The 10,717-nt window shown below is 31.5% G+C and overlaps 1 protein-coding gene across 1 annotated transcript; it reads right to left on the reverse strand.

Annotated features, from left to right (window-relative positions):
• Nucleotides 1–1,732: 1,732 nt before the first annotated feature.
• Nucleotides 1,733–10,347, reverse strand: LOC145005505 (auxin response factor 19-like). The gene is made up of 14 exons (XM_078964589.1): nt 9,805–10,347; nt 9,437–9,555; nt 7,927–8,025; nt 7,739–7,795; nt 7,293–7,448; nt 7,115–7,199; nt 6,615–6,705; nt 6,164–6,328; nt 5,848–5,970; nt 5,689–5,764; nt 5,250–5,391; nt 3,545–4,866; nt 2,324–2,514; nt 1,733–2,184 (listed from the first exon to the last, which is right to left on the reverse strand). Exons 1-14 carry the CDS (start codon nt 9,860–9,862, stop codon nt 2,043–2,045), a joined length of 2,826 nt encoding a protein of 941 aa, XP_078820715.1. The 5' UTR covers nt 9,863–10,347; the 3' UTR covers nt 1,733–2,042.
• Between the last annotated feature and the right edge of the window lie 370 nt (nt 10,348–10,717).

Consider the following 10,717-nt stretch of genomic DNA (forward strand, 5'->3'; position numbering starts at 1 on the left):
TTAGGAGTATTTTGATACCCTATTACTTGTTGGTTTGTTAAGAGAGTGGTGTTGTTTTTATCATGGCAATGGAGAAAATCTTTATCCTAATAAATAAATAATATTATTCTTCTATTGTTGATTGTCATACTATTAAACTCCTCATTAATATTATATCACATATCATACCACTTATCAACCTATTAATTATCAATTTCAACTCTCACTCTAATTACATTAAATTAATAATTGATTCTACATTTAAAATTTTATATTTTTAATTTTTTTCACTTTAGATATATAAAATTAATAACATTAAATTAAAAAATTAAATTAAATTAATACAACTTATAAGGGATATAACTTTACGTATTTATTTAAATCAACGATTATAATTTTATATAACTAAAAAAATATCTCTTAAGCAATAATTTATTTAAAATATTGATTAATAATTTTGATTTTTTAATATGAAAGTTTAATTAATTTTATAACCGTCGTTCTTACAGATTATAAACTAGTAGATAATAAACAGAATGACACCAACAAAAATAAGGAGAGAGATTCACACATATAAACGCGTCATGTTTTTGGTCCTTGTCCGGGCGGTGGATCAATGTTCACCATGACAAACTTAAAATGCCACGTAAACTTTAACCTTAACAATTTTGTGCAAATTTTGTTCGGTAAATTTATGTTTAGTTTCATGTTTCAAATTTAATTTATAAGTGACATGAAAAAACTAATAAATTTATACAAATATATATCTTAATAGAAGCCTTTTTTATATCTTATCATTATTAATTTTTTTATTGACCATTTAATTTCATTGAAACATAATATATGTTATTTATTTTATTTTATTTTATTTTTTTACTTCTCAATACGTATTTAGTTGTCAATATATTTTCATATTTATCTTTAACCCCTTATTTTTTAATTATATTTCTTTTAACCTTCTTAATTATATTTTAATATTTAAATATCTTTTTATTCATATATACTAATATGGGACCAGTTACTTCCCAACAGTTTATTGATTCCCGAACATTTGTCATATATACTAATTATTTATTTTTATTTATAAAATATAAATTTATAACAATTATATAATATTTGAATTCTTTTATAACTATAACATATTTATATATCATATTAATTATTTTTGATAAATGACTAGTTAAATGAAAGAGATTTTATACAACTTTTTATATAACTGATAATAAATTAATTTTATTAAAAATAAGTAATAACTGAAGAGATTACTTAATTAGAGATAAGAATTATTAAAATAATGGCATGGCAATAATTTCAATTGAAAATGCTCTTATAAAAATAAAAACTTTATATCGTACTTATAAATATAGAAAATAATTATTATCAGTTTTTCAAAAATTAATAACTTCTTTATAATTTTAGAAAACAAAAAGGTTTTATTTTCTGTGAAAAATTTAGAAAAATAAATGAAACTATCTTCAAAATTGTCATTTTTTTTTTGAATTTTTTTTTCGAAAAACCATCCATTTTTCCGCAAATAAACGCAACCTAAACCTCTCAAAAGCAACATATCCTTAATAGCACTGTCCCTTTTAAGATCCATCCCCACTAAATTTTAATTTCATTTCATCTAATTTAAATTGTATTTGGAAATAAATTTCCTAATTTAATTTCATTCATAACTTCGGCTTTCAAGGTGGCTTTTATCAGTACTTCTGAAAACATAGAACATCAAAAAAACACTCACGAACAACACTTTAAAAAAAAAAAAACACCGAGCATTTCCGATTAACACAAAGTGTACACATCTATATACACTCTCAATGCTCTCTACCATTTTATAACACTATCATCATCATCTTGACACAAAATTAACATTTAAAACCTGTCACATTTACCTTCTGAAAAATTGAAATTAAAAAAGAAAACCTACCATTTTCTCTCTAAATTCTTCCCTTCCACTTTCTCAAACTCAGACACTTTTAATGCTTCTTCTGAGTTCCATACTTTCTATCTAAAACTTAATAATTAAAAAAAAAAAAAAAAAAAAAAAAAAGGATTGTGTTTTAGACATTTCCACCATCTGAGCTGCTACAAGCTTGATTTGGAAGGACACTATTATTCCCACCAAAATCTCCATCCAAACTCATTTGTTGCACTTCTTGAGGTGACAAGATTTTGATGCACCTTACGCAACTCACAAACTCCCTATACCACATATATTTCACAAATTAGAAATTGTTACCCAACAAATAACAAATGTTAGTAACATTAACAGTCAGAATAATAATAATTAAAAGATTTTAATACCAGAAAAACAAAAATAATAGTAGTAATGGGGACTTACTCCCAAGGGTCATCTCCAACTAAAAGAACATCACTTTCGTGATCCACATACACAAGTTTCCAACCAACTCTTTGTCGATCCTCCAATTGACCTTCGATTCCGAATCTTCGAGCCAAATCTTGTTTCAGCTCATCGTACCCTGAATAACCAGATATATCGATTGATCTCCCAACAGCTCCACGTTTGTACACCTACACACACACACAATATCTCTAAGATTACTTGCAATGCAAGAAATACCAATCTACTTTCAAAATATTCCTTATTTATTTATTATTTATAGGAGTGACATTGGTAGAAATATAATTGGCGAGGTTTTTCCAAGTGAGATAGATGTTGTTGTAAGATTATATTTATCTGGTTTATTAGCAACCCGAATCGATTTTTTGTTAAATAACGTATTTTATTTGTAAGGGTTTTATGCAGAAAAGTCTTCATTATTTTGGGAAGATTTTTGATAAAGTTCTAAATGTTTTTTTTTAACAGAAAAGTCCCGGTTATTTAACATTTTGCCCAAATTAACGAAAAAAAAAAATTTTATTTTAACAGAAAATGACAGATTATATGATTTTCTCAAAATAATAAGACTTTTCTATTAAAAAAAGGGTGTAGGTCATTTTTAGTCACTTAACTTTTGGTTTTGTGCTCATTTGGTTACTTAACTCTTTTTAAGTTTTAAAAGGTCATCAAACTTTTGGCTTTGTTCTCATTTAGTCACTTAAATTTTGGTTTGGTCACGTTTAGTCATCTAACTTTTAAAATTGTGCTCGTTTAGTCACTAAACTTTTAAATTTTTTCAAAAGTTTAGTGACTAAATAAACACAATTTTAAAAGTTTGGTGACTAAATGAATACAAATCCAAAAGTTTAATGACCTTTTAAAATTTAAAAAGAGTTAGTTTCAAATGAGTACAAAACAAAATTCAGTGACCAAAAATGACCTGAACCAAAAAAAAAATGTAGGACTTTTATAGAAAAAACTTATGTATTTTGGTGCATTATATTTTTTTAATCAAGAAAAAGTCTAATTAATAACCAAATAAGTTTTGTTAAAAGAAGGAAAGATACAAACCAATCGGCACATTTTCCTTTTTTTTCTCTTTTTTTTATAATTAACCTTTTGTATAATATGAAATTTGTTAATGGGATCATATGCATAAACTTAGCCTAATACTAATACCAAAAAGGAATATAAAAATAGGATCCTGTAAATTAAAAAAACCTTGGTATAAGTCCGCATTCGCTGAAACGGTTGTGGAGGTGGGGCCCACACACCGGTATTCAACAAGCCGCTATCATTCAAGGTGGAATCAATCGGGTTAAACGCCATATCCGGAACTCCAAACGACTGAGAAACCATGGAAGAAGAAAGCTCGGGTTGAGCATCTTTACTCTGGTTGTTGTTGTTGTTCTCGTATAAAATCATGCCACCTGGACTAACATTACTTTCAAAATCCTTACTGGACCCCACCATTCCTTTCGTGGTCAAAGGGTCAACAATCATCGATGGCATCCCCACCATGTTACCCCCAAACGGAATATCCGTTCTAGAATCATCTTGAATCGTTGTTCTAAGTGCCTGTGGATGAAGATCACTTTGAGGAACACAAATCGAAGTCGCCGATGATGAACTATCCAGAAAATCCATCTGAGCTCCACCGATATTGTTCAAATACGTAATCGGAGCCAAAAAGGACGGATTTTGACCTTTTGGAATGTTGACCGCGTTGACCGGAGGTGAGACTTTACCAAAGTTAACATTTGTCGATAAAGTTTCGACACCAGTAACCATGGTTTGGAAATTATTCGTTGAAGGTGAAGTCGAACATGATGGGATATCATCTGTGATCCCGGATTGACCTCCGCCACCTGTCGAAATCTGATTGGTTCCGGAAAACTTGTGTCCTGAAAATCTAAGATTCGGTTGACTATTGTTTTTTGACAATGGTGGAGTATGAGCGTCCATAGTTTGACTTGTTGACATCGACCTTGAAAAGCTTTGAGGAACATGAACATCTATCAATGGCTTCTGTTCGTCTTGCTGTTGTGGTAGTGAAACAGATTGCTGTGCCAAAAGTGATTGTTGCTGTTGATGAAGCTTTTGTAGAAGTTGAATCGAGATTTGATTATCCGGGATTTGTAATTGTTGAGTATCGGGAAATTGGATCTGTTGAGTTTGACTTTGAAGGTTTCTGTAGAGATGATGATTCTGAATTTGGTTTTGATTTTGATTTTGATTGATCAAATTTTGTCGAAACATTTGTTGGCTTTGATTTGGATCCGTCAACTGTTGTGGTGGCTGAACCATGGAGGCACCGTGGGTAAGAATTTGGGGTGGTGGTGGTGGTGGCGGGCCCAACTGCCTTGAAAGATCCGACCCATTGAAAACGGATCCAGATAACGGGTTCAAGTAACTGGGAGAAGAGTTTTGCTGCATGTTCATCCACTGAACTAAACTTAAACCAGGATCTTTCGTGGACATATCTTCACCAAGCCATGGCATGCTTCTCTTGAATATATTGTCCAAGTCAGCTGACTCATCATCTGATAAAAGGATAAAAGTCAAAAGATTCTTGAAAAATTAATTATGGTATTTTGTTATTTATAATGATTTGTTGACTTGAAAGTTACTTCTAGTTACAATCATAGCCTCTTTTATCATATTTTTCTGTAAGTTTATTCAACAATAGGTCAAACTGAAAATGACAGGACAACTGAAGAATCTAATATTGTATCTTTTAATGTACTTTTATGATTGTACAATGGGGTCCACAAACTATAGAAAAAAAAACATGTGGCTTTTTCTAGTCAAAAGTTTATAATACTGTTACTACTGTTACAGTAATATTACACTTTTTCAGATTAAAGAAAAACCTAAATTTATTTTATTAAGTCGTTGTTTCTGTATTAAGTAAAAAAAAAAATACCTGGCATTCCTGGTTGTCTAGGTCTCTTTGGTCTATAGAAAGGAGGTGTCGGGCAGATGAAAAAGGGCGCAGTCACAGGTTCGATTTCCCAAACAGAAACACGCGTTCGCCTTTCCCCACCGGTTGACTCATCCCACCCAACCTTATCATAATGAAAAAACCGTTTTACAAATAATAGCAACATACCTTTATTTATTTGTTTTGTGTTATCATATTCATAGAAAGCATACTACTTTCATTTATTTATGTATTTTATAGCATCCAATGTTGCGTTTTCATTTTATTTTGTTATTAAGACATTGTACATTGAAATATGTAAACAATCTGTAGGGATACAGATTGTTGTGTATTTGGATGACATTGCTACAAGTAGGGTGCTATCATAAATAAATGAATGAAAGTATGTTGATATATTTTCTTGTATTTATATGAAAAATACTTGTAGGTTGCGCCATTGTGAATTCTTCCATCTAATGGGATCGAGATCACTGATACCCGTAATTGTACCCATATACCTGAAATTTATAACCTTTGTAGTTATAAAACTTGTTGATAAAGTATATATATATTAATAGTGTTTTTCCCGTTTTGCCCTTACCTTCTTGTTCCGGACTCTTCTGTCTCAAACATCATCCGGAAGCGCATGCCAAGTGATATTTGGTTACTACACACGGCTTTGTAGTACTTGGCTAATGGAATAACAAATTCAGATGGACTAGCCCTGTTTTCAAGAATCCGATGAATCTTAATTTTTAAATGCAAGAAATAGCAATGTACTTTCATTCATATAGAAAGTAATTTTCATTTCTTTTATTGGGTAGAATTTTTGTAAGTAGTTTCCTAATAAGAAAAATAAAATGAAAGTGTTGTGATGGAAAGAATTAAAGTAAGAAGATGTTATAAAATTTGATTACCTTGGATTATAAAACACGGTGAAGGGGCTGTTGTTGGCGGCTGCATGGGCGGCAGCCGCCAGGATTCCAATATGCATGCTGTCACTTGACAAAACGGATGATGATAGATTTGTCGGCTGTCTATTGGCTCTTCTAATTCCTAATAGCAGTTGCTGCTTTTCATCCCTGTTTTCCAACATATGTTTATAATATATTTCTTAAATGAGTTAAATACAAGAAATAACAACATACGTTTAGTTATTTGGTTATAATAGCATATCATACTTTCATTTCTTTCTATTACAACATTGTATTTTGAAAATCTACTCACTTATTGTAGCAATGTCACCAAAATAGAAAGCAATTTTTACTGATAATGAAAACTGAAAAATCAAAGTAAGATGATATTTAGCTTTTCTTAAATTCGTTTCGAGAATTATTAACAAAATAAAATTGTATGTAACATGAATACCTAATAAACAAGACTGAGTCTCCTGCAAAAAGCCTCTTTCCGCTAACAAATAGGCTCCAACCAGTTGTGAGCAAATGACGTTTTGGTTGACCTGAATTTAATTATACAATTTGTATTAATATTTAAGTAATTATAAAAATATTTGGATTTTAGGCCCCGTTTGTTACACAGGATAACGTGACAACAAGTTGTACTGTGTTTAGCATGCATTGGACTGGAAGCGATGTCAATGGACAGATTATTATAAGTACAATGTCCTAATAAGAAAATAACTTAATTGGAAAGATTATTAAAAAAAAAAAGTCAAATGTCTTAATAAGAAAAAGCTAGAAAATTCAATGATATAACCGAAACAAATGAAAGTAACATGCTACAATATAATACACAAATAAATGAAAGTACATTGCTATTTCTTACTTGAAATTAAGAAACTACAACACATAAAAATTAAAAGTACGTTGCTATTTCTTGCATTTAGCACCACCCACGAAGGTACTTACCGCGATAAATATGGCGAAATGTCCATAAGGTATCATGCAAATCCCGGGCTACAAGTTCTTGTGCAGGCGGTTGCATAGAAAAATCCTACCAAAAAAAAACAAAAACAAAAAACAAAATTGCATAAGATAAAGTTTTCATTAATTAATTAATTCACATAGTAACAAAAAAAATACTCACAAGAGGAGGAAAGATCTTCTCGGCTGCTCGACGAGGCACAGAAAATCCTCCATGAGTACTCGTATCACTAGCCGTCAAAGTTTTGCAAAAAAACTGTGTTTGTGGCTTATTTATTTTTGTCGACAAATCCGATCTCAATAATGCTTCCTTGTCAAACTGTATAAAATCATAAACCAATCAGTACAGACAAGACAAGACAAGACATGACAAGACAGAACAAACTGTTTGTACTTTGTTTGGTACTATTGGAGTGGGACATGGACAGATGTCAATGGGACAAAATCTGCAATTTTTGTCTCACCAAAAAGGTGAGACAATGTGCCGTGCTATCAATCTCTCGTTTCAAATAACATAAATGCCCTTCTGATCCTCATCATTAAAAATATCCCTAGAATGTTTGTCCAGGCACATCATTAAAAATAACCCTAATGAATTCGTGTATATACCGAAGGCACGGGTTGGAGTGTCATCTGAGCATATACTTCGTCTGTCTCCGGATCGGCCTAAAAACAAAATAAATATAATAACAAATTGTAAAAGCGAAAAAATCAAAAGATTTATCCACTTACATGTCAGGAAGACCAAAACTATTTAAATTTTAAAACGAACAAATTAATAATAATAAACCACATACATGTAATGTGACACTATGAAGCACGCATAGAAGCTTCGATTGAAGATTTGGATAATTTGGAATTTGAGAATCAACATCCTTCTTCATAGATGCCGCAACCTACAAGCATATATTATAACAAAAAAAGTTAAATTCAAGAAATAACAAATGCACTTATATTGATTTTTTTATTTTAGCATCCTATTTTCATTTCTTCCTATACTTTGAAAAATCTATACAATTATAGAAAAAAGATGAATGTATGATGCTATGATAATAATGATACACAATTAAATCAATGTATCATGTATGTTGATATTTTTTTCATTTAACCCCTATAAAAGTTAAAAGCCACCACTAGTGACCCCACCAAAATTTTGTTATGTTATATAAACATTAAAAGCATACATTTATTTGTTACATTTACTAAATGTATTGAAATGAACCAACCACTTTTTGATGGGTACTAACAACTATTCTAGTTTTACTATCAAAAGAGCAATCACATTGGGTTCATGTTTCCACAATTATTTAAATAATAATTACAAAAAATCAGGTCAAACATTTATTACAAGTCGCAATAAAAATGAACACTAGAATAATGACAATATGATGTAAACGCGGTAAAACCCATTTATTAAAATTATGCTATATCATGTATTAAAAAATACATTTAATATAACAATATAACGCCCATTAATAGCTTTCTATATAATAATTTTTTTTATAATAATTGAAGCTAAAGTGACTTAAATGCCCTTGCGATCATTCTAAATTATTGATCGTCTCCACTTCGGTCTATTACATCGACATAGGATTTAAGAAAACTTTTTGACTATTTGTGAAATATCTAAATCGCCTTTGTCATTTGTAAATTGTAACAATGATGATGAACGAATTATATATATATTCAAATCAAACAATTTTATGTAAGATTTTCAAGAAAAAAGGCAAGTGGGGTCCTACAAGAAAGCATTGCAATGATAATAAAAACTTTAGGAAAAAAACAGCACTCGGAATAACAATTCTGCAAATTTTGAATCATAATAAAAGCTTTCACAAAGAAACCAAACGCAATATACAGAGAATTTGCAGAGATATTCTCTCCCACCAACCACCGCCATGGCAGGCGCACTTTAGCAGATATCATATTTGTTTTTAGTTTCTTTCTGAGTAAAGGGATACCCATGTGGCGAATTCATCAACCTCGATGCCAATTTCCACCATTTGAATAAACTAAGGTAATAATTCCAAATTTTTGCCGAAATTCCTCCCTTGCATTACATGGTTGTACAGTACAACTACAACCAAAATTGCTGGATCTCATGTATCGTAATATGAATACATATCCACCGCCGGAGGAAAAAGAAAATCGAATTGGGTTACATATCGCATTGCTAACTTGTACAGTACAAGTAGTAGAAGCTATTCGCACTCAGAAAAGGGATAACCAGAAAGTAAAGAATGGAAAACATAGAAAAAAATTGATCAATGGCGCACGTTAGTCAGCGCAAGATAGTGAGAACAAAACCTGCTCGCTGTGGCCTTGAGGGAAATACACGACGTGAGTCCCGGCCGCCGGTAAGTTCACCAGAGGTCCGGCGCATGTTTGCCATAGCTCCGGATTGATTATGGTCTTCTTCTCTCCAGCTGTGTGTAAAACACGAGAGTAAATGTCAAATTTTCAAAAACAAAAATATAAAGAAGGATAAAAGTTATAGAATAATATCGTGGAGGCGGAGATTCAGAAAATTTTCAGATTGTTTTGAAAGTCAGACAAATCTCGGTAAGAACAACAACAGAACTAGCTGGGGACAAACACGAAGAATAAAACGAGAATCATGAACGGCGTATTTTTATTGTTTGCCGATTTATGATGAGAGAGAGTGTAACGCTGACCTTCTCCTGGATTCTCCGTCGTTAAAGTGGATCCAGAAGCGTTCGCCGGCGTCTTCATTGCTGGATGAAACTCGGATCACCGACCAACGTAGATTTTATAAAAGTTACCGGTGATTTCTACGACCAGGGATTCATCGGAGTTTATGAAAAGTAGATCAAAGGAAAGTTTAGGATCAAAGGTGCTTTTAAACAAAGTAAGGGAAAAAGAAAAGAATGTGGCGGAGGGCGGTGTTTTCCGGCGAAATACGCCGGAAAAGAAAAAAGGGATAAGAGAGAAAAATAAAATGTTAAAAATAAAACAGCCGGAAAAGGTGGGAGAAGGGGGACAAGAGGAAGACCGGAGACACTTTAAAAAAGGAGGGTTTGCTGAGTATTGCAGAGACCAAACGCTGCAGCTTTGCCCCCACTCCCCTTCCCTCTTTCTCTCTCTTCCATCATTTTCTCTCTCTCTGTATAAAGCTTTCTGTATCTATATGTCTCTCTTTCTCTCTCTTCAATCACTTTCTCTCTCTATCTCTAAAGCTTTCTGTATATATCTATCTCTATCTGTTGTGTGGACTGACTAAACAAAAGAGAAGGGAGAGGGGGGTCTTTCAAGGTTGACCAGACAAGGTTATTTTTGTAATTTACTGCTTTCCGCTGTTAGTTATATAGTTAATCAAGGCTTTTACATTAACTTTATTTTGGGGATATGCGATCACTTAATTATGTGATTAATGTTTCTTATATATCACATTGTCAAAGTTCCTTATCACATTTAAAGAATGATGTCATATTTTTCTTTTAACAATTTAATTTAAATAAAAAATTTAATTTTCATAAAAACATGTAACATTTAATTAATTAAAATATATATAACATGGCTTAAAAAAACTAATTCTACAACCTTAAAAAAACCCAAAAACTAGAAATT

This window comes from Lactuca saligna, chromosome 7 (assembly GCF_052625555.1).
Source record: "Lactuca saligna cultivar CGN05327 chromosome 7, ASM5262555v1, whole genome shotgun sequence".
Classification (NCBI taxonomy): Eukaryota; Viridiplantae; Streptophyta; class Magnoliopsida; order Asterales; family Asteraceae; genus Lactuca; species Lactuca saligna.

Excerpts from the sequence above, each read along its gene's own strand:
- LOC145005505 (XM_078964589.1), bottom strand. The coding sequence starts at position 9,862 with ATGAAGACGCCGGCGAACGCTTCTGGATCCACTTTAACGACGGAGAAT. Across the intron at positions 5,765-5,847 it reads GAAGAGTCCGGAACAAGAAG|GTATATGGGTACAATTACGG; the intron begins GTAAGGGCAAAA and ends TATAAATTTCAG. Across the intron at positions 2,515-3,544 it reads GAATGCGGACTTATACCAAG|GTGTACAAACGTGGAGCTGT; the intron begins GTTTTTTTAATT and ends GTGTGTGTGTAG.